Below are 26,316 nucleotides of genomic sequence, written 5' to 3' on the forward strand. Positions count from 1 at the left end.
CGTGAGCTGGCATTCCTGGGATTTCCTCACTGCCCCTGTGTCCCCAGTGCTGTGTCAGGGACTGCAGGGCTGCTCTGCTCCCACCTTCCTCCCCAGCACACCTCATGGGTCTGTGTGGGGCACTCAGAGACCTGCCAGTGTCTGGGTGTGTTGGATCTGCCTCCCCACAGCATCCCCTTCACCGGGGTGTCCCCATGGGGGGCTGCAGGGCGGTCTCCAGGGCTGTGCCAGGGACCCTCTGGCAGGAACAAATGTCCATGGCTTGTCTAACTCATCCTCCTGGGGCTGGGACTGGAGTAGGGGTGTCCTGGGGACACTGAGGACTCTGACCCTCATGAGCAGGAGCTGGAGATGAACCACCTGCCTGACACCAGAGTTGTCACAGACGTGGTGGTGGCACTTGGGAGCAGCACAGCAAAGGTGCTCAGGCTTTGCAAGGGACTAAAACTCAGCTGGAGTTTGCCAAGGGATTCTCCCACTACTGGAGATGGGGAGAGGGGTTTTTTAGTGCTGCTCCCATCTTGCACATCCTCCAGAACTGCAATGAGCCTGTTGGCCTGGCTAATTTATTGATGCTCCAGAACCATGTAGGGGTGCAAAGCAAGGCCATGGCTCTCCCCCTCATCTCTTCTCCATGGCAGCGATTGCATTTGGAGCTGAGCCTTGTCCCTGCTGCCCCAAGGCTCATCCTGGGGCTGGGACTTCTCCTTCCAAGAAGCAGTGCCGGTGGAAAATCAGTTTTTATACGATCCCCACCTACCCCAGGACGTGGCCCCGCACACTCCTGCGCTCCAACACGCGGCTCCTGGGCTGTGTCACCTCCCGGCTGCATTTGGCGGGTGGCAGTGGCTCTCCTCCCATCCCAGACGGAGACTGCCCTGCCGTGGGACGCGGGAATTAACCTGTTTGGCGTGCCCAGATCTGCCGGCAGGCAGGCTGCTGCCTGTGACATAACATCTGTCAGGGGCCCGTCGAGATCTAAGAAACCACAGAGAGACACAAACGCTGCCCCGACCGCAGAGCAGCCGGAGCTCAGCTCTGTCACCGCTCTCGGAAAGGCAACCGAAACCGTGACATCGGATGGTGGCTCTGAAAGCGCCAGCGAGGCTGCTCCTCATGCCAGCACAGCTCCCTCCTGCCGCTCCCGACACTCCTGCAGGGTGGCACAATCCCTGGGCCCCTCTCTCGGCGTTGGGGGGGTGGGTTTGCCCCGTGCAGGGTTTTTTTGGAGGTGCATTCTTCAGCCCTGACCCTCGCGGCGGAGATGCCCGAACCTTGGAAAGGTGCCAGACCTGGCCGTTTTTTTGGGAGCGTCACGGGACAAGGCAAGGCACAGGGGAGGTTTCCTCACTCTGTGAAAACCAGGGGGATTTTTCTCCCTGGTTCGTTTACTTCCCCTCCCAACCACACAGGAGCATCCGAGGAGCACCGGGCCCTCTGCCGTCCTGCTCGGGAAGCGTTCCTGGAGCCTTCCCGCTCATCTTCACTTCATCCACCTGCTGAGGAGCCCTGCCCAAGGGACACTCCCACTGGAAACCCCCCCGTGCTCCCCTCTGGGGGTCTCCTCCCTGCACACAGCCCAGGGGACAGGGACAGGTGACGCTTCTACTGTCCCCTTGAGCCCAGGGCTCTCCCTTGGGCTCCTTGTCCTGGGCTGTGCAGTGCCCTGTCTGCTGCCCATGCTGGTACCAAATCCCTGGGGAGCTGGGGGGCCATTTCCAGCCCCTCCCATCTTCCTGTTCATCAGGAAACATCTTTGTTTTCCTTCTGTGGGGTAAAGGAAGGCAGAAGTCCCTGCTCCCTCCAAGGACTCTCTGGAAACCAGGATCACCTACTGATCACCTGCTCTTCACAGCTCCTGATGATGGACCAAAAGATGGTCCCAGCCTGCTGCTTTCTTCTGGAAAAACAAGCTGCCAACGCTGTTACTGCAAAACCAGCAGGAATGGGGACTCCAGACACGCTGCCAGCCCAGTGCCAGGGCTCAGACCTGTTTCCCTCTCCCAGGGAAGGCTCTGCTGACAGTCAGTCTGCACCTACACATTGTTCTCCTCCCGAGGTGACTTTGGGGAAGCACTGGGAGTCGGGATTGCTGTGAACATGGTTCTGGATCACCTGTGCCCAGTGTGTGTGTCACACAAACCTGACCATGTAGACCACCCCCAAGGGAGTCCATGATCCATCAGCAGCAGGACTGAACCTCCCTGGTGAACCCTCCAGAGGATGCTACAACTTTTCTTGACCCATTTGCCACCATTGCCTTCCCCAAACGTGCCCTTTGTGGTGATCAGTCCCAGCACAACCACCTCCTGCTTCCCAGGCCTGCAGAGGTGGGACCAAGTGTCCCTGTCCCTGCAGGGCTTGCTTGGTGCTACCAGCAGATCATCCTGTTGGTGGTCACTCATCCCTGGTGGTGGTCACTCATCCCTGGTGGTGGTCACTCATCCCTGTCAGCCACCACCCATCCCTGGTGGTCTAGTGGTCAGGATTTGGCACTCTCACTGCCACGGCCTGGGTTCGATTCCCAGCCAGGGAAGGGGCCCCTGCAGGTCCCAGTATTTTCTTGGATGTCTGCACAGCCCTGGAGCAGCTCCTGGGGTTCAGTTCAGCACGGGGTTCAGGACCTGCCACACCCAGGACATGGGGCTGGGTCAGGGTGGGATGAATTTTGGGGGTTGGCAGGAGCCTCCTGTCCTTCCAGTGCCATCAGACTGCACCTCCCAGTGGAAAAACACCCTGGAGGAGGGCAGCCATGAGCCTGTGGTGGGTTATAGGGAGCAGGGTGGCACTGCCACAGGGAGCAGGGTGACATGGATATAGGGAGTAGGGTGACATGGATATAGGGAGTAGGGTGACATGGATATAGGGAGCAGGGTAACATGGGTGCAGGGAGCAGCAAAGAGTTCCATGGCTTCTACGTGTTCATGCTTATGTGGGAATGCCCTGACACCTCCTCCGGGGAGGAGTTTTGTACTGTCTGATGTGACACTGTGGAAATGAGTCTGGGGGTGCTTTTGAGGTCTTTGATGGTTTATGGAGCCCTTTCCAATGCTGTGGTGCTGTTTGGCCCTGTTTGACCCTCTTTTGGCCCTGTTTGACCCTCTTTTGGTCCCTGTTTTGTGATGCCAGTCTGGTGTCATCATCATGGGAAGGGAGGGAGTTGGCATGACAGCAAAAAAAAATTAACCTCATCTCCTCAGGATCTGCTTCTTGTTGGCCTTAGCCCTTATCTCCTTAAAACACTGTGTTTAAGACATTAGTGTCTGGCCACCAGGGACACGATAAATCACAGGGCTGCAGCAGCTTGTCCAAACAAAGGTTGGTCTGTCACAGCAGGGTGACACAGCTGTGGGAAGCAGGGAAGCCGTGGGAAGAGGGTGACAGAGCTGCAGGGAGCAGGTGACACTGCTGTGAGGAGCAGGTGACACAGCTGGAAGGAGCAGGGTATGGGCTGTGGGGAAAAGGGTGACACAACTGTAGGGAGCAGGTGTGATGTAGAGAAAGGGGTGATGTGGCTGTAAGGAGCAAGGTGACACATCTATAGGGAGTAGGTGACATCTATAGGGAGCAGGGTGACACAGCTGTAGGGATGAGGGTGACACAGCTGTAGGCAGGAGGGTGTCACATTTTTAGGGAACAGGGTGACACATCTGTAGGGAGCAGGGTATGGGAGGAAGGGTGACACAGCTGTCATGGTAGGGTGATACAGCTGCAGTGAACAGGGTGACACAGGTGTAAGGAGCAGGGTGACACATCTACAGGGAGAAGGGTGACACACAAGGGCAGGCAGGAGGGTGAGAGGGCTGTGTGGGATGGAAATGCCACTGCAGGATTTCTTCCTGTGATAAGAAAAGGTGCAGAGCCGCTCCCCCAAACACCATCTGGTGTCCTGACATCATCTAAAAGCGAAGGATCCCTGGGAGCTCAGGGCCAGGGTGGGAATGCAGTGTCCCTGCAGGGGGGATGACAGCTCTGTGTCCCTCTGTCCCTCCTGGCAGTAAAACTCCCGCTGTGAGCAGGACTTGAACCTGCGCAGGGAAACCCTATTGGATTTCAAGTCCAACGCCTTCACCACTCGGCCATCACAGCAGCTGGCAGGGACTGTCCCTGCAGGAGCCCCTGGCTGTCCCCCGGCCCCAGGGGACACTGCAGGACCTGCTCCCAGCCTGGATGTTGGCTCTGCCACCCCGGCCCCTGCTGCACCCCCGGCACAGGGGCTGCTGTCCCTGCACAGAGCCAAGGCTGACAGGGTGTGCCAGCAGTGCTGGGAATGGGAACGGGGCACCAGTGGTGACAACACTGGATGGACGTGGGGAGGTCTGTGTCCCATCTCATCTCCTTGTATCCGACAGGAAACTTGTCCCTGGATGAACATTCTCAGTGTCCTGGGAACATCCCAGCCTCCTCCATCCCCTCCCTCCCAAAATTCCTACCTTTGCCTCTGTCACAGCATGTCTGGATGTTGCTGTTGGAGGCAGCCTGAGCCATGGGCCCTCAGGTTCTGTCCTGCAGCTGGCAGGAGGTGTTCCAGATTTGTGTGGTTCTCACCAGGTTGCTGCCTTTTGGAACAGGGGATTTGGGCAAAGCAGGGAAAAGGTGGGTGTTGAGAAGGAATCCCTGCTGAGCAAGGCCTCTCCTTTGGAGCTCAGATATCCTATTTGGAGGACAGTCCTTGAAGCACTATCCTTGCTTTGGTGGCAGCTGGCTCTGGGAACTCTTCCAGAGCCCTCTTTGAACTCCTAGAGTTGTGTCCAAGAACTGGGCAAGTGCTTTGACATGTCAGTGGCACCCCATGTCCCTCCCATGAGGATTTACCAGCAGGGACCTGCACATTACCAGATCCCAACAGAACATCTCTGGGGGGTCCACAGAGCCTATGGAAAGGATGGGAGGGGTCCAGACCCCAATGGAAGGACCTGGAGAGAACCAGAGTAGGAGCAGAGGGACCTGGAGAGCAGTGGTACCCTAATGGAGGGGCTTGGAGGGGACCAGAGCTTGAAAGAGTGGCTTGAAGAGGTTAAGGAGGCTGAAAGGTGTAGTCTGGAGAGCTCCAACAGAAGGGTAGGGGGAGGAGACTGGAGGACACTGTATCCCCCAACTGGTTTTGCAGCCTGCCTGGGCTCCCACTTTCATTACACTGGTCAGAATTTCCTTCTCTAATCTTGTGTCATTGACAGAACCTACAATTCCTGTGGTATTTGCAGACAAAACAATCTCACCTGGCAGAAAGAACGGGACGTGCTTATAGAAAAGCTGGTGTTCAATAGCAAGCTGGCAGCTCTTCTCTTGGAATAAACGACACTTTGCAGGGTTATGCAATATAGAAAACCACAAGGTGTGTCAGGAGACAGAACTTCTTCCTCAACAAAGGTTTCAGACTCTCGTTTTCACCCTTTGATCTTCTCAGTTTCAGAGCCCGAGCTGCGGCTTCACTGGACCCAGCGCACAGAGTTACAGCCTGGGACAAGAGGAACCAGCTTCCTGCTGTGCCAGGGGAGGTTTAGGTTGGATGTTAGGAAAAATTTCTGGTCAGGCACTAAAACAGGTTGCCCAGGGCAGTGTTGGAGTCACTGGAAGTGTTTAAAAGAGGTGAAGATGTGACACTTTGGGACATCACTAATGGTGGTCTTCGCAGTGCTGGGGGAATGGTTGGACCTGGTGGTCTTAAAGGGCTTTTTGCAACCTAAATGATTCTGTGATTCCATGATCCCATCTGCTGCATCCCATCACTTGATGTGGTGGCAAAGACACTTTGCCCTGCCCATCGACCAGCACGTCCCTGGTTGCCATACGATGGCAGAGGATGATCCAGAGGATCCACGTGAGGATCAGCCCTTATGCCTTGGGAATACCCTGCAAGCTCTGTCCATACAGACATCCCTTCACAGGGTTAAGCACTGAAACGTTGAACCAAACCACAACATTTGTGATCATTTCTACAGCTATTCCCACGTCCAGCCTCTCTGGAGGCTAAGCTGTGGTCCAGGGAAAAGTGTCCGTGGCAGTGAGTGACTCCCACATCTCCCACACTGAGTGGCACAATGGAAACTGCACTGAGACCTAAAGCTTCTTCCATTCTTTCTTTTTCTAAATAAATCTTTGGAGTATTTGAAGCCAAGTGTTCTCCCAGTGGCTTTCCAGGGGCCTGCCAACTGCTTCTGCTGTGTCCCAGGTTTCCAGAAAAGATGGGAACTGATTACACAGCAGGAAGATTACATGGAAAATGGAAAAGCCATCATGCTGTGTGGCCTGAGGTCTCCTTCTAGTCCTGCCAGAGAAGTCACGTCCCACCATCCAGGGTGGGTCACAGTCTGGAAGAGAAGTGGCAGGGATGGAAGAGGGGTTTGCTAAAGGATGGGGCAGGAAAAAGTTTGATTCATGAGGAGGAGCTGAAGGTTTTATTCAGGGAGAGGGGAGGGACTTTGGACCATGGGAAGAGGAATAAGGGCTCAGTCCCCAGGGAAGAATTGTCCCTAGGGAAGAAGTTTCTAGTTGCTGCTCAGGACAGGAGTTCATTTGGGTCTTGCAAGATGAGCTCTTTCCATGGATGGATGTGCAGTGGCTTGTCCTGGTGGGTGTGGTGGGTCCTACCACTGTACTAGAAAATCACAGATGGTTTTCCACAGCTTTCCTGCCCTGGACACTCTCCCTGCTGCTTGAGGTAGGTCTGGAAAGAGACTCCAAGCAGGTTGACCTCACTGGTGTATTCCCAGGTGTATTCCCGGTGTATTCCCAGGCTGTTGGGCTCACCTGTTTCTGTGGGATACTTTCCTGGAGCACCTTGCAGTGGTTATGAAGTGTCTCCATGGCAGATGGAGATGCACCAAGGAGGCTTCATAGCCTTGGGAGTTGAGTCTTTAAAGAAGGGCTTCAAAGAGAGGTGATAACATCACCCCTGGGCATCACACAGCTGGGGACACCCCTGAAGTGATCACCTCAGTGATGCTGTGGTGCCACCTCCTGAGCATCCCTTGCTGTTGCTGTCACTCCCTTCATCCATAAAGAGTTAAAGTTATTTTTTAGTGCTGCAGCCTCTCTATTTTTGAAGCTGGGCAATCTGGTTTCATTTAATGTCACCCCTGAGCTGGTGGGAAGTTTCCCTCCTCTACTCACCCCCCACACACTTTCTCTGCTGTAACTTATCTCTTCTCACTTTTTTTTTTCTATTTTATCCTGCTCACTCCATCCATTTAAAAGCTCATCTTTATCTATTGGAGCAGAAGATGCACTGGATGCAGTTCTGTAAATTTGTAGAAGTTCTTTCATGTCCCTTTTCCCTGGACAAGGCCAGGTTTGGCTTGTACAGGCTGTTGGCTTTCAATATGTCAACAAATCCACAGTTTGAAATACAGGAAAAATATGCCAGTGGCAGGAGAAGAGGGAACTTCTCATGGTTGAAGTTCTACCTAAATTAAGTTTTTAACTACTGTTAAACTTGAAACATTGTCGTTCACACTTGTGTTTAAACGTGTCTCTGTCACCCAGACCAGGTTGGACAGGGCTTGGAGCAACCTGGGCTGGTGGAAGGTGTCCCTGCCCATGGCAGGGGGTGGAATCAGATGGGCTTTAAGGCCCCTTCTACCCCAAACCATCCTATGATTCTATGATCCTATGATTTCTATGGCAACAAGTGCTGGAAGAGCTTGCAGGAACATCAGGGATGTGCTGAATGGGGAAGGGCAGGATGTTACTTTTTGCTGTTAGGATGGGAAACAGCAGTGCAATAATGAGCTCTTTATTTATTTTTTTTCTCTGTTGCTAAAGTTTCACGGTCTTGTTGCCACAGCCAAAGCTCAGACATACATTTAGCAAACACCACCAGGAGTTTACACAGCTCCAGGTGGCTCAGTTTACACTGGGTGAAGATCTTCAGCCTGAACAGCACCAAGAAGGAATTTGAGTAACACCAAGAGCCTGAGAGAGAAGAAATCTGCATCTTCTCAACAGAGAGGAGGATCTGATGGAGGGATCTGCTGCTTGGTGGGATAATTAATGGATAATTAATGCACTGGCTCCCTGAATGTCTTCTATTCTTTGCTAAAAGAACATTGGCCTTGGTGAGCAGGATACTGTGCTTTCCCTGGAAGCTCCAAACATCAAAACACCACAAATCCCAGCTGGAGGTGACATGGGACAGCTTTCCTATGGATGTGTGCGAGCCCTGGGAGCTGCACTTACACCCCAGGAACGGATAAGGACATGGGATGTGGACACGTTTGCCTGGCAGGTGGGAGCAGCACGTGGGGCCACCTGCACACGATGGCAGGAGCCAGCCCTCAAGGTGTCCCTGTTTGAGGGCAACAGGGCTCAGCAGCCTGTCACTGAGGTGGCAAGGAAAATTCCCTGTTTTATTCAGATTTAAAATGGTGCCTTTTCAGGGGTAGTTTCCTTTCTCATATATTCTTCTTTTTTTTTTTATTATTTATTTTGAGTTAATAAGAGCTGTGAAAATATTTAAACAGTAGGAAGGATTGGCTCCCTAATCCTGGGAGATTTACAAGGCTGACTGTCAGTAAGCATTCAGCATTGTCTTTTGTTTTCAGCCTCCCTGATGTGCAAAGGATTACAGGATTTCTACTGCCTTCCCATTAGACCACTCATGAAATCACTGGTTTTGAGTTGGAAGGAACCTCAAGGGACCCTGTTCCACCCCCTGCCATGGGCAGGGACATCTTCTACCAGCCCAGGTGGCTCCAACCTGGCCTTGGACACTTCCAGGGATGGGACAACCACAGCTTCTCTGGGCAACCTGTGCCAGGGCCTGCCCACCCTCCCAGCCAGGAATTCCTTCCTAACCACCCTGCCACAATTCACACTGAAGTGCTCAGGGCTTTGTTCCTTTCTGGGCATTGGCACAGTTATAACTCTGGGATTATTGTCCATATTTCTATGCCCAGGATTTTCCTGGAGACCTCTCGGTCCTGCTCTGTGCAGCTGCCTCCTTCTTTGTCCGGTGTTTGTCACCCTCACTGATCAGCAGTTCTTTCCTGGGAGTTTCCAGATGATGACCAGGTTGCTGTTTAATCACACAAACTACCCCATAAGCCACCTTAAATAGGACACAACCTCGGTTTTCCTGGACACAGCTTGTGGCAGGCCCACCCTTCACACTGGCTGTATGTGGACCTCGGGATGCTCCCCAAAAGCATCTTGGCAAAATGACCCATTTCTGGGCTGCCCAAACCATCAGAGGTGCCACCAGCAGGGGAAAAAGAAGCCAAATTCCACCATCATCTTTTACCATCATAAAGTTGAGCTGATCTCTTTCACCTGCAGGTAAGAAATGAGTGTCTTTATTCTTCTTTTACAGATTTTTCAAAAAGGAAGTCGACATTTACTCAGAGGGAAGGGAGAAGTGGGCACTTTGCAGCTAATTCCAGGAAAGCAAACCAGCAGATATTTCCTCTTGGCTCACTGTGGTCCCAGTTTCTCCCTTTTTGGCCACACCCAGGTCAGACCCAGCTCATTTCTGCCCTGGTGCAGGTGTATAAAGGCCTGGCTTGTTTCCCAGCCCTGCCAGTGCTGCAGGGATGGCAGGTAAGATCAATGCCTTTTCATTTTATATCTGTATCTGATATTTCTGGTGTGGATATTGGTGCATTCCAGGGCTGAGCCCAAGGAGATGGGAGGCAGAGCATTAGGAGCTGCTGGTTCTTCATAATTGCTTCTCCCCTGTTATTTATTCAATTTACTGGGAGAAGTGAGCAAAGACAGCTTTCCTGCCTCATGCAGCAATAACCTGCAATATAAAATTGCAAGGAATAAGCAGCTTCCAATCCCCAGGAAGATGGTTCAAGAATTTCCACAGATAAATATAAGATAACCTCCCCCACCATGAGAAAATCATTCGTATTTCCAAATTTTGGTTTTGTCTTCCCTGTTTCAAACAGTTAAAATGTTGACTAAATTACTTAAACTCGATCTAATGGCAACATTTTGGCTAAAAATCTCCTTTCAGGGAAGGCACTGGTGAGAGACACTGAGGAGGACAGATTTCTGGTGTTTGTGGGGGAAAGGAATAGGGACAAATTTCAGGGAGCAGCAGGGAGACAGAGAGAGGAGGTTGGAGGCTGGAGGACTGCTGATAGCTGTGGCAACTTTTTGTTCAGTAGCAAGACAGAGGGGGCAGAGAGGGATGTGTGGTGTCAACCTCCTTTCCACCAGCCACTTGTGGACATTCCCAAAGTCAGGCCAGCAGGACACTTCCCTCTCCCATCACACCTTCCCAACATTCTCCATCACTGAAGCTGGACTGTACTTGGCTGCCTCCTCCTTGGCAGCTCCTCAGCCCAGTTTCCTGGAGGTCCCACACCACAGGGATCCCTTCTGTGCTGCCAACCCCTCTGTGGGTCCTGCTGGCGGAGCTGGGCAGAGCGCAGCTGGATTTTATTCCTGGATCCTGAAAGAGAAACTCAAACCAAACCCCTTCTGATGCTTCAGTGGAGCCCTGCCCCTCCAGAGGATTTGTGTCGCATTTCTCCCCAGGCACAAGCCCAAGAATGATTCTTGTAGGATCCATCATCACCCTCTGCTTAGCTGGGGCTGCGGACTCCTCGCTGAACGGTGAGATTGTGTTTGTCCTTTGGCTGCTGCTGTGCTGGGAAGGGTGGGAATCGAAACTCAGCCCGAGTTCCCAGCGAGATAGAGCTCCAATAAACAACTGTAGCATCCTGGAGATTGACCCACTGACACTGAAGTCAATACCTAAGAAATTTCCCCAAGGAAATTCCTGGTTTAATCAACAGCTTTCCCAAGATTATGATCGTCCTTTTGTGCCAGGGACACAGCTCAGAGATCATATTTTTGGCTTCTTGTATGCACTTGTTATTTCCTGGGAGAAGGGAACGGAGATGGGAAGGGTCTGGAGCAGCTAGGAGCAGCTGAGGGAGCTGGGGGGGCTCAGCTTGGAGAAAAGGAGGCTCAGGGGGACCTTCTGGCTCTGCAACTCCCTGACAGGAGGGGGGAGCCGGAGGGGGGTCGGGCTCTGCTCCCACGGAACAGGGACAGGAGGAGAGGAAACAGCCTCAAGTTGTGTCAGGGGAGGGTCAGGTTGGATATTAGGGAAAATTTCTTCATGGAAAGCATTGGAACAGTTTGCCCAGGGCAGTGGTGGAGTCACCATCCTGGAAGTGCTCAAGAAACCTGTCGATGTGGCACTAAGTGGCGGCCTTGGCAGCGCTGGGTTAATGGTTGGACTCCATGGTCTCAGAGGTCTTTTCCAGCCTTACAGAGTCCAGGCTTCTAGTAGCTTCAGGAAAAAAAAAAAAGGATGAAAAATAACTCCCTAAAAGCCTCCAAAAGCCACCAGAACAAGGACTGTGGCTATCAGGACCTCAGCAGTGAAGCAGATGAGCAGGAGAACCACAGATAAGGGTGTGCAGCACCCAGCAAAGGTGTGGGAGCCGCTGCTCCTGGGGTGCATTATGCACCCTCAAATTCTGCTTTTTCTTCTCTTTTTTTTTTTTTCTGAGCAGAGGTCTCAGAGGTGCTGTCAGACTCGTCTCTTCTGAGCATCATCAGTGAGGCCAGGCAGCTGGTGGACACAGCATATTTACAGGCCCGAAGGAGGTGAGTCCCTTTTGCACCAGAACCCCAATATTATAAGGAAATAAGATCAAATATACCTGTGTTTCTTCTCTTTTCCAATGCATATTTCTTATGGAGAAGCCTTTGTTCCAGGGCTCTCCTTGGCATAGTTGGAGGGATCCTTTTGCCCAGTTTGGCTGCGTTCTGGTGCTCTGTCTCAGTGCCAGGGCCACCCATCATCCCCCTCAGTTATTACTTCCTCATTTAGACCACCATGGCCACCTCTCACTAGTCCATAGTGGAATGGACATTCCACACACATGAGTCCTCTCCTGGCTGCTGGAGTTCTGCCCCTCAGGTGTCCTCTGTGGCTGTCCCAGAAGGCTGCTTCCAGGCAGCAGGATAGTTTGGGAAGGACCCTCTCTCCACCCACCCTATGGAAGTAGGAAGACAAAGCCGTGGGACCAGGAGGAGGTGGAACGGGAGCGAGGTTGTCCCTCTGCTCACAGAACACACCTTGCGACACTCCAAATGTAAAAGCTTACCCAGTCACAGTTCATTGCTCTGGATTTCCTCATGATATAACAAAATTTATTGTGACAGGGCAGCAATGCAGACTCAGAGTTGGGGATCACAATGAATTGTTTGCCCAGATTGCCTGAGCTGACGTGCTGATGCACAGACACTTTGTCCTGTGTGGGCAGACTAATTACACCCAGCCCTGCCTGACAAAGGAGGTCTGATTTCAGACACTTCATGGGACTCTTTTATGTCCAGCTTAAAGAAAAAACTGGAGGAAAAGCTTGCCAGCCCCATGGATTTCCTGAAGCACCTTAAGGACCCTGTGGGAAGAACCAGGTCTGCAGTCCGGGCTGCTGATTACATGGAAACGACTTTGAAACTCCTCAAAAGGAAACTGCATCTCTCTGGGAAACAGAGATTCAACGTCACAGGTAATGTGGCTTGAACCAAAATGTTTTACAAACAGCTGAGAGCAGAAAATGTGCCACAGCAGGAGTGTCAGGGGCAGCTCTGACACAATAATTGGGGATAAAACCCTTCCCCGACAGCCAAGGGGTAACAGCGGCAGAGCAGAGCCCTGGGTGTTTCATTCATCATCTTTGGCACCATCTCCTATCTTTGGTGATAAAAACAGCCTTACAATAAGTGTGATAAACCTGGGACAAAACCCTCTGACTGCCAGGAGACTCTGACCACTGAGAACCATCCATGTTTCCCTTCTGGTCCTCACACCTGGGTTGTTGTACCATTCTCCAAGCTCACCATTTTATTCCCAGCCTAGGATAAACCCTTGCTGGTGATGGTGCTCCCCCATATTCCCCTGGAAAGTTGTTCCAGTTTCCCTAATCCAGAGGTGAAAGCTGATCCATGGAAGGGTTTAGGCCCCAATTTAACAGTTCAAACCCAGATGCTGGATATCTACAACACTGATTCATCTGATTCTGATATTTACCTGGAACACCGAGAAGCTAAAACAACAACAACAACAACAACAAAGAGTGGGATCAGATGTTACTTTCCATGGTTTCTCTTGCAGACCTGCTGAGCAGAAAACAGAAGGACATGATTTCCAGAGGCACTGGTTGTGACTCTCAGACTCTTCCCATTAAATGCCCAAAGCAGGACATTTATCGGACCATCACCGGGGAGTGCAACAACAGGTGGGATCTGTGTGTGGACGAGGAGGGTCTTGAATCTCTGCTCTGACCCAGGGCAGGTGGCTTAGGATCAGTAGTGAAAGGGCAAGAAGAGTGCCCACTGCTGATGGCTCTGCAGTGAAGCTGATTTTGTGGGAGACAGAGGTGCTGCAGAGATTTGAATGCCAAGTGAAATTAATGTAGAAATAAATACCAAATAAAATTAATATAGTGGAAGGTTCATTTTTCTCTGCAGTAATTAATATTGGTGTAATTTGCTTCTTAGTGTTTTCCTGCTCTCAGCTCTGTGACTGGAGCGATGAGACACTAAAGGGCTGTGAAATGTTAGTCTGTACAAACCTTTGGTGTCTGAAATGATAACAGTGTTTGCTTTCCTGGTGATGCTGCAGAAAACACCCTCACCTGGGGTCCTCAAACCGTGGGTTTGCCCGCTGGCTCCCGGCAGTGTACGAGGATGGAGTGTCCGTTCCCAGAGGAGCGAGAGAAGGAAGGAAGTACAACGGATTCCCACTCCCCTTGGTGAGACCCCCTACCCTAATCCAGCCAGGATGGACACTGCCCTCACTGCAGCCATCAGAAGGGAAACAGTGGCAACATCTAGAGTTGATTTTTGGTCTCAGGAGCTGACCTGAGGCTGGTTTTCTACAACTGAGTTACAGCTTGGGGCTGATATTTTTTGTTGGAGACAGACGTGGGCAAAAAGGTTGGGAACACTTCACTAGGTGATTTCCAAAGGCAGCACTTGCAGCTCAGGTACACCAGGACAACTTGTAGAGACCACAAGGCTGGGGTGTTCCTCAACCACCTCCTAGACTTCCTGCATTGAGAAAGTTTCAGCTGTAACAGGCTTTCCATGGAACCAGGTTTGGGTGAAGGAGGGTTCCTACTTATAACACCTGTTTGGATAGGGCTGGGAGTGACATGGATCTGTTTAATGCCATAATTAACTCTTCTGATCTTATCTAAGATCATCTCATGCATCATCTACAGCTACCAGAAAGGAGGTCGTGGAGAGGAGGGGGTTGGCCTCTTCTCCCAGGTAACAAGTGACAGGACAAGGGGAAATGGCCTCAGGTTGCACCAGGGGAGGTTTAGCATGGATATCAGGAAAAAATTCTTCACTGAAAGAGTGATTAAGCATTGGAACAGGATCCCCAGGGAGGTGGTGGAGTCACCATCCCTGGAAGTGTTCAAAAACCAGGTAGACATGGCACTTTGAGAGGGTTTAGTGGGCATGGGGATCCTCGGTCGAGGGTTGGACTTGATGATCTTGGAGTTCTGTTCCAACCTGAGTGACTCTGAGATTCAGTGATTCTGTGGTCTCCCAGAGGGTGTTTGAGGGCTGAATTCGCCGTGCCAGAGACAGTCACACACATTTCCCCTCCTGCAGGTTCGGAAAGTGTCCAATGAAATCGCTCACACGGCCAACGAGGACATCACTGCAGACCAGGAGCTCTCTCTGGTCTTCATGCACTGGGGCCAGTGGGTCAACCACGACATAGACCTGGCCCCTGCCAGCGGAGAAGGAGCCAGCCTGGAGCTCCTGTGCCACACTGACTGTGCCTTCAAGCCCCCCTGCTTCCCCATTAAGGTATTGACCCTCCCTCCACCCCACACTCCCCTAAGGCAACAGAAATAATAAAGACACAGGACTTTCTGAGGCACCACTGTTAGACATCAGAGCAGTAATTATGGGGTCAGAACGGCCTTGTGGGGGTGTGTGTCAGGAGGGGGAAGGGATGGGTAGAAAATCATGGAGGTGGGGTGGGCTCTTATCCCTCATGGCAGCCCCTGGAGCCACAAGGGGAAGGCAGTCACAAACAGCCTGGGAAAACTGTAACACCCCACAGCTCCTGGAACCCCTGACCCAGCTCAGACTGGCAGGGACAGTGAGGACACTGCCCCTCACCCTGCCCTGGAACCCCAGAGCGGCCACTGGTGCCCTGGGGGGTCTGGCCAGAGGGACCAGAGCAGATAAAACCAAAGGCACGTGTTTGCCACCCGTCCCTGCCATCTGGATGCGTGAGAGCTGGTCTGCCACAAGGTTCCAGTGGTAACTCTATGATCTTAGTCTTCCTATTTCTCCTTCTCTCTTCTTGCTCCCTCTGCTTCTCTTTCTTTTCTCCTTCCTTGATGCTTTGGGTGGCTTTGGAGCTGGAGGGGTTGGATTCTGCCTTAAGCGTGGTGGAGGGATCGGATTCTTTCTCGAGTGCTGTGGATTAATAATACATGCTGAGCCAGTGTTGTGGTGGAACGCTTTGTGCCCAGCTCGTGTGTGGTGTCCTTTTGGACTTTTGCTGAGCTCCCCTGTCAACAAAGGACACCCCTTGGGGAACAAGCCCGTGGCTTATCTCGAGGTGTGGAAGGACCCTGTACATTAAGGTGAGACTCCTGGCCGAGCCACTCCTGTCTGTCTGTGTAGTTCCCCCCCGACGACCCGCGGGCGGTGAGGCCCAACACCTGCATGCCCTTCGTGCGCTCGGCATCCGCCTGCCACCCCTGCAGCCCGTCCCGGGAGCAGCTCAACGCCGCCACCTCCTTCATCGACGCCAGCACCGTGTACGGCAGCGACGGCGCCCTGGCCGCCAGCCTGAGGAACCTCAGCAGCCCGCTGGGCCTCATGGCCGTGAACCGGCGCTTCACGGACGCGGGGCTGGAGCTGCTGCCCTTCGAGAACGCCACCAAGAGCGTCTGTGTCCTCACCAACCCCCGCGCCAACATCCCCTGCTTTAGGGCGGGTAAGGTGCAGCTCCAGGGTCGTTCCCGTGGTCTGAGAGAACCGCTGTGGTCAGGCGGATGCTTCAAGACAGGGTTCTGTGAGGTGGAAGGCAGGGGGCTCCCTCTCGAATTAAAAAGAAAAAAAAAAAATCAAGCTCTAATTCATTAATTAAACATAAAATTATCATAATTTTCCAAAAGTTACGATGAATCCTCCTCCTTTTATAAAAGTGTTTTCAAAGGCAGGAGAATTTTTCAATCGAAATTTTCAATAGAATAACCGCTAGTGCTTAAAACTTCTCAGGGACTTTTTTTTTTTGTCCAATCTAGAATTCACCATTCGTGAATCGGATGTCAGTTGTCAGCCTGAGAAAGTTGGGGCTGTTCAACCTGGAGAAGGGGAGGTTGTGGGGAAGCCTCAGCAGCCTTCCAAGATCTGAGGGGGCCACAAAGAAGCTGGAGAGGGAAAGTGGAGGACAAGGAGAAATGGGTTCAAACTGAAAGAGGGGGAGTTAAGATTAGATATACAGAAGAAATTCTCCCCTGTGGGTGCGGTGAGGGTTGTCTGGCACAGGTTGCCCAGAGAATATTTGCATCTGTAGGGGACAAACGTGTGACTGAAAACCTGGGACTTTCTGCCATGCACACGGTCTTTCTCCGAGAGCACAATCGCCTGGCCACGGAGCTGAGGGAGTTAAATCCCCACTGGGATGGGGAAAAGCTGTACCAGGAGAGCCGAAAGATTGTGATTGCCATAAACCAGGTATGGTCACTGCTGGGGTTTAAACTTAGGAATGTGTTTTTTCCCTCCAGGATTCTGCTTTGCAGAATCAGTGGAGTTGTTTGTGGCAGTTGGAAGCTGTAAATATGGATGGTCCATCTGAAACAGCACAGATACTCTTTCTTATCCTTTATATAATCAATTTATCAGTTATTTATTATATTAATGTATCAGTTACTTAGTATATTACATAATTCTTCATTTAAAAATAATTTTACTGTATCATGCCCCTGCTACATCTGGTTTTGTGAAGATCTTAATGAATTCTCCTCCAGAGAGTCCACATTCATGCCCTGCACTTGATTTTTATGGCTACATTTTTCTGCTACAGCTTCTGGCAACTTGCTCAGCTCTTGTGCTCTTTCAGATAATAACCTACAGGGATTACCTCCCACTTCTGCTCGCTGAGGAGACCAGCAAGTGGATCCCTTCCTACAGTGGTTATGATGAGAAGGTGGATCCCAGAGCCTCAAATGTTTTTTCCTTGGCTTTCCGGTTCGGTCACACCTCAGTGCAGCCCTTTGTGTCCCGCCTGGATGACAATTTCCAGCCTTTGGGTTCCTTCTCCCACGTCCCTCTTCATCTGACCTTCTGTGCTACGTGGAGAATTATAATGGAAGGTAAGAATTGTGGGGGGAGGAAGGTGGGGACCGTCCTGGTCTGGTCCTGAGGCTCAGGGAGAGGTCAAAGAGTCACAGAATCATTAAGGCTGGAAAAGACCTCCAAGATCATCCAGTCCAACCATTGACCAGTCCCCACCTTGTCCCCCAGCCCAGAGCACTGAGTGGCACATCCAGTCGTTCCTTGAATCCCTCCCAGCTCAGCAAGACCCGACAGAGTGAGTGCTGCACGTCCATTCAGACGGTTCAGCTGCTCCTGTGCCAAATGTCAGCCACCAAAATTTAGGTCAATTAAAGCTATCATATCCCCCTCTAATTAGGAGGCACCTCCAGAGGGTGATGCACCCCATTTGACTGAGCTAAGAGACCTTTGTCACTTCCTTGTGGTGTCCATCTCTCTTCATGTCTCAAAATGGAGCTGTGGGGTCCTGCTGTTACACAGCTGAGATCTCCCAATGAGGGTTTTTTCCAAGGAGGACAAATGTCTCTCCCAGAATGGGTTAATTAAGTAATCACGGAAAACTTACCAAAATATACATGTGCAGCCAGTTTTCCTGTGTTTAATCCCACTGTTTAATGGTTATCAAACAGACAATCAGACATGAGCTGATTCTATCACTGCCTTTAGTGTTTTAATAAATATCTACCAAATAATAGCAAATTATAAACAAAACCCATTGCAAAACCCAAACCTTGACAGAGCCCTGTGTATCGGGACGTGCTGGGGACTGGTGGGCTGAGGAGCACAAGAAAAGGACTTGGAGATCCTGGAGGACAAGAAGTGGATTTAGGGCTGTGGAAAGAAAGGCTGAGGGATGGGGAGGGATAAAGAATTCAGTGACTGTGTGAGGTCTCATCTGCTGGCATATGCAGACATGTACAGATCCATACACTTGCACTGTGAGGGGGTGAGGCCCTGGCACAGGTTGCCTCATCCCTGGATATGTTCAAGGTCAGGTTGGATGGGGTCTGGAACAAGCTGGTCTAGTGGAAAGTGTCCCTGCCCATGGCAGGGGGGTGGAACGAGACGATCTTGAAGGTCCCCTCCAACCCAACCCACTCTGTGACTCTGTGATTCCACATACACATGCCGAGATGGAAATGTGGAGCTGGGCTAACCCCACCCAGCCCAAGGAAACTCTTCCAGCTGCAGCTGAAGGGACCACCAAAGCTGCAGCTTGGCACAAAAAGCTTTTCCTTGGCTCCCAATGTCTGCAGGAGGCATCGACCCCCTGGTTCGGGGCATGGTGGTGGATCACGCGAAGCTGATGGAGCAGAACCAACTGCTGGTGGAGGAGCTCCAGAACCACCTCTTCGAGCAGATAGAGGTCATGGGGCTGGATTTGGCAGCCATGAACATGCAACGGGGAAGAGACCACGGCCTGCCAGGTAAGGAGGCACAAATCCACACCTCCTCTGAACAATGCTCTGTTTTTCTCCCGCTGTTTATAAGCAGTTCCGTGAGTGGATTGAGCTTTTCCCATGCCATGAGAAGAAACAGTGCCTGGATTTAAGGGTGAAGGGTGGGTAGATAGGCAGATACAGGGAATAAAAGGTCTGCATTATAAAATTTTAAGACAAAGACAAAAGGCTTGGAAATAAAAAAGTGATGGTTGGGATAAAGTAATAAAGAGGGGCAGGCACAGTGGTGCATTGCAAAGAGGGGGCATGTGGGGTACAGAAGGTACAGACAAGTGACCAAGTTCAGCTTTCACATGGCCTTAGACAGGTCACCAGTGCTTTGTTCTTCACCCATCAGTGCTAATTTGGTGCCTCCTGACAGCCCTGGTCTCTGAGCAGAAGTGACTTCAGGTATGACTGCCCCAGGTGCTCTTGAGTGAAGCACAACCAAATGCTGCTCTTTTCCAGGACTTTGACCCCAGAAATTTTGCCTCCCAGAGCTGCAAGGACTGGTGCACTCGCCCTCAGCGCTACAGAGCTCTTACCCATGGGGTGAACCTGTAGTCACGAGGACAACCCAAACTGTTAGTTGAGTGTGTAGATACAGAAAGGACCTTTGAAAATGTTGTGACTTCCTAGCCAAAAGCACCTTCCAGCTCCTTTAATGCCATGAGCAGAAGCAGACATTGCTCATGGACCACAAGGTCCTGAGTCAGGGCAGATGGTGGGGTGCTGGGGTGGTGGGTTCTGGTCAGCTCCTGCTCCTGCTCTTGCAGGTTACAATGCCTGGAGGGGCTTCTGTGGGCTCTCCCAACCCCGAACTGTAGAAGAACTCTCTGAGGTGCTTGGCAATCCCAAGCTGGCCAAGAAGTTCCTGGATGTGTATGGGACACCGGACAACATCGACCTGTGGATCGGGGCAGTCGCAGAGCCCGTGGTCCCCCAGGGCAGGGTGGGACCCCTCCTGTCCTGCATCATTGGCACCCAGTTCAGGAACCTGCGGGATGGGGACAGGTGAGAGCCAACATTCCCTGGGGCATTTAGCAGGGGGGAAAACTCTGACATTAATCCCACCCAGTGCTCCCAGCAAGGCTCACTCCTTGGCTTTAGCCCAGTTGCCAAAGGACTCATTTTTGCAGCCCGTTCCTGCAGATCCATGTGGCTGAGGAACAGCAGCCCCAGACCATGGGGGATCTGCACTAATCTCTGCCTGAGGTGAGATTTGCTCTCAGGGCACAAAGGGGAGGATAAATCACTGAATCCCAGCAGCCTGGAGACGCTGCATGGAAGATCTGGCCACAGTGGAGACACCTCTTGCCAAAAGGCTGTGCCTTCTGCCTGGTGGATCAAGGTGGATCTGAGCAGAGGCTCACCTTGGTCAGGTCCCATCTTGGCAAGTACCCAAAGACCATGAACTGCTTCTGAAAATGTCCTTGCAGGTTCTGGTGGGAGAACCCGGGAGTTTTCACTCCACAACAGCTGCAAGCACTGAGAAAAATCACGCTGTCAAAGGTGTTCTGTGACAACACTCGTATCCAAAAGATACCCAGGGATGTGTTCAGGATCAACAGATACCCCGAGGACTTCACTGACTGTCAGGAGATCGACGCGCTTGACCTCTCGCCCTGGAAAGATGAACCTGAGAGTGGCACAAAAGGTACCAGTGGTCTGAGGTCTCTCAAAAATGATAAATGCCCTACATGCTTAAAAAATTCAGAGAATTAAGGTTTCCATGGTGACTCTGCTCCCAAAAAGATGAGTGTCCATTCAGCTGCACTCGGACAGTGCTGGAGGCAGAGGTGCTGTTGGCTGGGTCTCCATCCCTTTCATCATCCTTTATTAACCTGTCTCTTCCTATTCAAGTAAATGTTAAAAATCCCTGAAAATCCAGTCTGTTCTGGCCCTTGTGAATGTGTCCTTCTCTAATAAATTCCAGGATAACCACAGTCTTGCCTCACGGGAAGGGCGTCCATGATAAAATCAACTGGAATTAGTCAGCCTGCTCCAAATTCTCACTCTGCAGCTCCAAGTCCCTGCCCTCCCCTTGCTTTCCCTAAAGCTTTAAAGCACTTTAAGGTATATCTGGAGTAGCTTTGACACTGTGTGGCCTCACACACCAGCAGTTTAACACACCCAGTCAGAGATGATGATGTGCCACACTAAAACAGGGTCTTCCTCTGAGGGACGTGGCCACTCACCGTGTCCTCCTCCATTTACGCTTCTGCCACAGGCTCTCCCAGCTCAAAATTATGTGGGAGAACAAAGACTTGCAGAGTGGATTAGGTTTTTTTTTTCCTTCTGGAAACCCATTAATAGATGATCACAATCCCTGGGGATCACCTGCTCTTTCCTTCTGCAAGGCACAGACCACAAAGCATCTCCAGGCAGTTCCTGTGTTCAGTTTGAGTAACTATTTGAGGGAAACACTGTTGTTTAAAACAGATATCTGCACTTGATGTAAAGGCTAAGTTATGGTGACTTCACCCCATTCTTTAGGAACTGAGTCCAACTCACCTTCTCTCAAACAACATTGTCTCATTTCTTTTATTATCACAGTCTTATGGTCACTAAAATGTGCTGAGCTGCTTCTTGTGGCTCTTTTATCACCAGTCCAGGAGGAAGTTGAAGTGTTTTCATAACCTGTTTTTGTAACCCAGAGAGAGTGAAATTCCAGGGTGTCAAAAAAAGCAGCTGCTAAAAGTTTAACCTTTTCAAGCACTGAGAAATTGTCCCCAAACCCCTTGTCCTGAGGGCTCTCTGGTATCACCACAGGCACCTGTTGACAAGGTTGGAAGCCCCTCAGTCTCAGAGCTGCAAGGATACAGGGGTGACAAAAATGTGGGGGAAAACAGTGTGCCCAGGAAGGACTTTCTGCCTCTCAGCAGCTTTTTCTGCTTCATTGACAGATTCTAGTCCTGCTGCTCAGAACCAGAGTTGGAAAACCCTGATGGTGGCACTGAGCTGCTTCTGGGAAACTCCTGCCTGGCCATCAGGCTGCAGTGGCTGCTGTCGACTGAACCTCAGCACGTGGTTTCCCAGAGGGGAGCTCAAGGCAATGGCAACTGTTTTATTTCCTCTAATGTGATTTTAATACAATCTTTTCCCCCCCAAAACTTCCAGTAATGTAAGCCTAAAGATGGAAGGGCACTGACATGTTATTTTCTGTTGCACTAAAAAAGTTGATCAGAGGCTCTCTAAAAACATAATTAAGACAAATTTTTTACTTCCCATCCTGGAGGGGTGTCAAACCCCGAGGTTTGGCGTGCTTGCATTTCAAAATCAAATTTCTTTTCCTTTGTACCTGCTCAGAAATGATCAAGTTCATGTGATCTTTATCTAAACCTTCCTAATCTCCTTTTGCACAAGTGCAAAAGCTGTTTTGGCTGGTTTTGATCAGCAAGATTTCAGTCTCTGAAGAGATCAGAGTCTTGAAGCCTAGAGACAACTTTTATTTAAATCCTACAGTGGACATGTGTGGTTTGGGTGTTCTGGGCAGTAATAAAACACATCCTGTGCACTCACCTCCACTTGGCATCAATGACAGGCTGGGGCAGAGTGGCTGGAAAGTTGGAAGAGGACCTGAGGTTGTTGCTCAGCAGAGGCTGAACATGAGCCCAGGTGTGTCCAGGTGGGCAAAAAGGCCAAGGGCACCTGGCTTGGATCAGAACCAGAGTGGCAGCAGGACTAGGGCAGTGGTTGTCCCTGTCTGCTTGGCACTGGTGAGGCCACACCTCAAATCCTATTCACCTCTAAACCATGTCCCAAAGCACCACATCTACAGGTTTTTTAAACACTTCCAGGGATGGTGATTCCATCAGGCCATGGGAAGGATATTAGGCACCATATCCCTGCTGGTTGCCTCTGATTTTTGGGTCCCCAGGCATGTTCCTCTCACACTTTCAGGATCTGCCCAGCCACTGAAGGCAAACTCTTGCTTTGCTTAAAAGGAAGGCTAAAAAACCCAAAGAGACCACCAAGCCCTGCAGACGTGTAAGGGCTTTAATTCCCCTCTCCCAAAGCTGCCTTGGCTTCCTCCCAAATCCTCCCCACAGAAAAGGTGGGAGACAGTGCCTTCTCCTGGGTGTGCTTCCAGGCAAGTGGGGCAGCCCTCCAACCACAAGGCAGCCACTTCCTCAGGCAGGATGGCCACAGGCTTGGGATAAATGTCTCCACCTTGTTGGCTCTGGATAGGAAAAGGGGATGATAAGCAGGCAGCGATGATCCCAGGAAGGGCCCGGCTCTACCTGGGGTCCAGCTGGAGGGATGTTCCCATGGTTATGAGGACAGGAATATCCAGCTGCCCGCTGTGTCCATGCAGGTGGCACAGTTCCCCAGAAGGAACGTGGCAAAACCCTCTCACCACCTCCACTTGGAAGCTTCTCCTCCTTGGTGGACGTTTAGCCTGTCTCTGGTACATCAGCGTTGCAATCCACGCTCCTCTCTGCTGCCAGACCTTCCTGTGGCCTCCTCCTGAGCTGTGGCACACACAGCTGGAGCTGGGAGAGGGCATCACTGATGGGAAGCCCCGTTTGTCATTCCTGATATCCCCTGGTAGGTGGTGAGCATGGAGTCCCGGACCCTGCTCGGTGAGCTTGGGGACATCGTCCGGGCCCAGGCCGAGGGTCTCCACTTCTGGCAGGATCTGGATGATGAGCTTTCCTGGAAGAGTGAGGCAGGAGGGTGAGAGAGGGGTGGTGTAGAAGGAGCAAGAGAAGATCCAGCAGGAAGATTGGTGCCTGTCAAGGAACAGGAGAGAGATGAAGGGAAATGCCCTCGTTCACACACTGAGAGTGGTGTGGGAACCCAGCCATGGCACAGGAGCACACAGAAAAAAACCACACCAGGCTTTTCCCATCCACAGGAATCACAAATACAGAAACAGGTGAATCTCTGCTCCAGTCCAATGCCATGTTTCACCTAGAATGAGTTTGCACAGTGGAAAGACCTCAGGGTTTGTCAGGGTGGCAAGGAGAAGGAGATGTGAGCACATCCAAACTGGCCACGCTCTGATCTGTGTACACCAAATCCAGCAGAGTCCTGCCTTCCAGAAACAGGCTTTGGGATGAGGGAAATTGCACCCAGGACTCCCTGGTGTGTCAGACTCCTCTGGGGAAGCACCCAAGCGATGGACTGGTGCAAACTGGAAGAATATACTGAGGAGGTGTCATCATGTTCTTCTGCTCTGGCAACAGAGGCCCTTGTTCTGGCCAGCAGAGACAAGATAGTGCCTGCACAGACACCAGACACCCACCTGGGGTTCTGGGGGGTGTTTTCTGATGTTCTTGCATGTCTTTACATGTGTGCCAGGAATGAGATCCAGCAGTGCTGGAAGCAGAGCATAGAGAAGAGTTTCACAACGGAAAAGGGTATGTCAGGTTGGACAGGGCTTGGAGCAACCTGGGCTAGTGGAAGGTGTCCCTGCCCATGGCAGGGGGTGGAACAAGATCATCTTTAAGTCCCTTACAACCCAAACACTTATCCTGTGATTCTGTGATTCTGTGATTCTGTGCTCCCTGCCTGCACATCTCCCACCCCAAGCCAGGCTGGCTCCTCACTTCACTTGGCCCTACAGAAAGGGCTGAGTGATGATGGGGCTGTGCTGTAAATTCAGGTCTGTTGGGGCAGAAGAGACTTCCAGCAAACACCAAACATGCTCCATGAACCACCAGGCACGGGGTGTGGCTTTCCAGGGGCTCATCAGCACACCCAGAACCTCTGGGTGGGCACAGTGAGCTGGCCTGGCCTGAGGACCAGCCTGCTCCACGTGCAGGAATCTTGAGCACGGGCAGCACATCTGCAGGGTGGCAAAACTTGGGGGAGGGAAAAGTGGGAAAGTGCAAGAAAAGCTGACTGGGGGTTCTGTCTCCAGCAGTGAAGGTCCTACCTGTTTAACAGCCACTTGGGAAAGAGCTCAGAGGTCAGTAAAACACGGGATTAGAGGTCAACTATCCGTGGGATTAAAGGTCAACAACTAATTATGAACTCCCAGGGTGAGGGAAGTTGCTATAAAGGCAAATGTTCACGCAACTGCAAAAAGTCTTTCCTAAAAAAGCTCAGGGAATTTGTGGAATTTGTGGAATCTCCATCCTTGGGAGTTAATCCAGACTTGTCTGGACAAGGCACAAAGCAAACTCAGCTGTCTTTAGGCTGGCCTTGCTTTAAGCAAAAGGTTCAGCTGCTCCAGGGCCCCCTCCCCACGGTGTTACTGTCTGACTTCCCAGAGCAGGGCTTTGAGCAGGGCTGTGGTGGTGGGGAGGAATCCCTGCTCTTGGTCCTGTCAACACCCTGGTGGGGGAACATTTCCAGTCCCAAAAGGTTTATGGGTGTGAGGAACAGATACAGGACGGACCCAGCAGGTGAAGGGTGAAGGGAACCAGCCAGTGCAGTGTTTATCACTCTCCCTGCCAGCTGCCTGCCTGGGAATGACTACACCCAGGCACAACAACGGCAGGAATGAGAATTCCAGATGCAAATCCTCCCCTCAGGAAACAGCAGGGCTGGCCTGGGGAAGGGTGGGAAGTGGCAGAAGCCCATTTTGGGGCTGGTAGCAGCAAAGGGAGCGGAGGAACAGGATGGAATGCTTTTCTCTCTCGGAATTTGTGACCTTTTTTTCTGCATTTTCCTTCTGAAACCCAAGACTTGTGTCATTTTTTCCCCCCATAAAATTCCATCAGCAGCAATTCTTGTTGCCACAAACGGATGAAACACGGTTACTGGGGTCACACATTCTCAGGGTGGCTTCTGCCGAGAGCTCCACGTTTGTTTTTATTTCCCAACTCCCCAGGAACCCGAGGGCAGAGTGGTGGGGCCTGGGGCAGGATCTGCCCCAAGACTCTGCTGCTTCTCCAGGTTCCCTCACATTTTCCAAGAAATCCAAGGGGAGAGGCAAAAGTGATGCCTGAAATGTCCCTTTTCCCACCAAGAAGACACAAAGTGCTGTTGTCTGGCTGCTGTCTCCTCATCACACACCTGCCCACCCACCTCATGTCTCCAAGGACTGTGCCCTACCAACACCCAGCCCCTTCTTTGCCCCAGGTCATCCTCACCTGGGGTGAATCTCTTCTCCTTCTGGTTGTAGAAGCTGTTGTAGGAAGAGAACACTACAGGAATGATGGGGACCTGGAAAGGAGTCAATCTACAGTGAATACACACATTTACAGGGAATATTCGTATTTACAATGAATTTTCACCTTTCCCCACCCATCCTCCAAAATGCAGCTGCTGTTTTCAGGTGAATTCTGCACCTTACTGATTATTATCACTGTCAGCTTCACAGTAGATATTCTGAGGGTTACTGGGGATATTTAGATCATTTAATTGTATCACCCCATGTCCTCACCGTTGGGTTTTACATTTTCATCTCTGTATTTAAGCCAACAATTGTGGATTGGCAAATTAGGATGTGCAGAGGCCAGCTCAGCAGAAACTTCCCTGGGCAGGTCCAGGGCTCTTGTCTGGATCCCCACACACACACACACACACTTTTTTTCCCAAGCTGTCAGGAAGGTTTCTGCTTTTCCCAGAAACAGCCCCCATCCTGTGCCAGCCACAAACTCCTGATGGGCTCCTGGGTGTGCTGGATCCACGGGGA

The 26,316-nt window shown here is 51.4% G+C and overlaps 2 protein-coding genes and 2 non-coding genes across 4 annotated transcripts in view; 2 read left to right on the plus strand and 2 right to left on the minus strand.

Annotated features, from left to right (window-relative positions):
• Positions 1-2,464: 2,464 nt before the first annotated feature.
• On the plus strand, positions 2,465-2,536 carry TRNAE-CUC (transfer RNA glutamic acid (anticodon CUC)). Its single transcript has one exon. It is a non-coding gene; the product is annotated as a tRNA-Glu (tRNA).
• A 1,471-nt stretch (positions 2,537-4,007) lies between these two features.
• TRNAS-UGA (transfer RNA serine (anticodon UGA)) lies at positions 4,008-4,089 on the minus strand. The gene has a single exon. It is a non-coding gene; the product is annotated as a tRNA-Ser (tRNA).
• Positions 4,090-10,499: 6,410 nt separating this feature from the next.
• On the plus strand, positions 10,500-23,126 carry LOC126645326 (myeloperoxidase-like). Its single transcript, XM_050325610.1, has 13 exons — positions 10,500-10,563; positions 11,475-11,568; positions 12,304-12,479; positions 13,085-13,208; positions 13,595-13,724; positions 14,596-14,796; positions 15,628-15,943; positions 16,526-16,686; positions 17,072-17,324; positions 18,543-18,713; positions 19,502-19,739; positions 20,165-20,382; positions 23,044-23,126. The coding sequence occupies exons 1-13, from the start codon at positions 10,500-10,502 to the stop codon at positions 23,124-23,126; spliced, it is 2,229 nt and encodes a 742-aa protein (XP_050181567.1).
• A 13-nt stretch (positions 23,127-23,139) lies between these two features.
• The window catches only part of LOC126645327 (eosinophil peroxidase-like), a 32,502-nt gene continuing 29,325 nt past the window's right edge, over positions 23,140-26,316 (minus strand). Inside the window, 3 exon segments of the mRNA XM_050325611.1 lie at positions 23,140-23,306; positions 23,308-23,384; positions 25,772-25,844. Of these exon segments, the coding sequence (XP_050181568.1) occupies positions 23,235-23,306; positions 23,308-23,384; positions 25,772-25,844 (222 nt within the window). The 3' untranslated portion in view covers positions 23,140-23,234.

This window comes from Myiozetetes cayanensis, unplaced genomic scaffold (genome assembly GCF_022539395.1).
Source record: "Myiozetetes cayanensis isolate MyiCay16 unplaced genomic scaffold, myiCay2020 scf30, whole genome shotgun sequence".
Classification (NCBI taxonomy): Eukaryota; Metazoa; Chordata; class Aves; order Passeriformes; family Tyrannidae; genus Myiozetetes; species Myiozetetes cayanensis.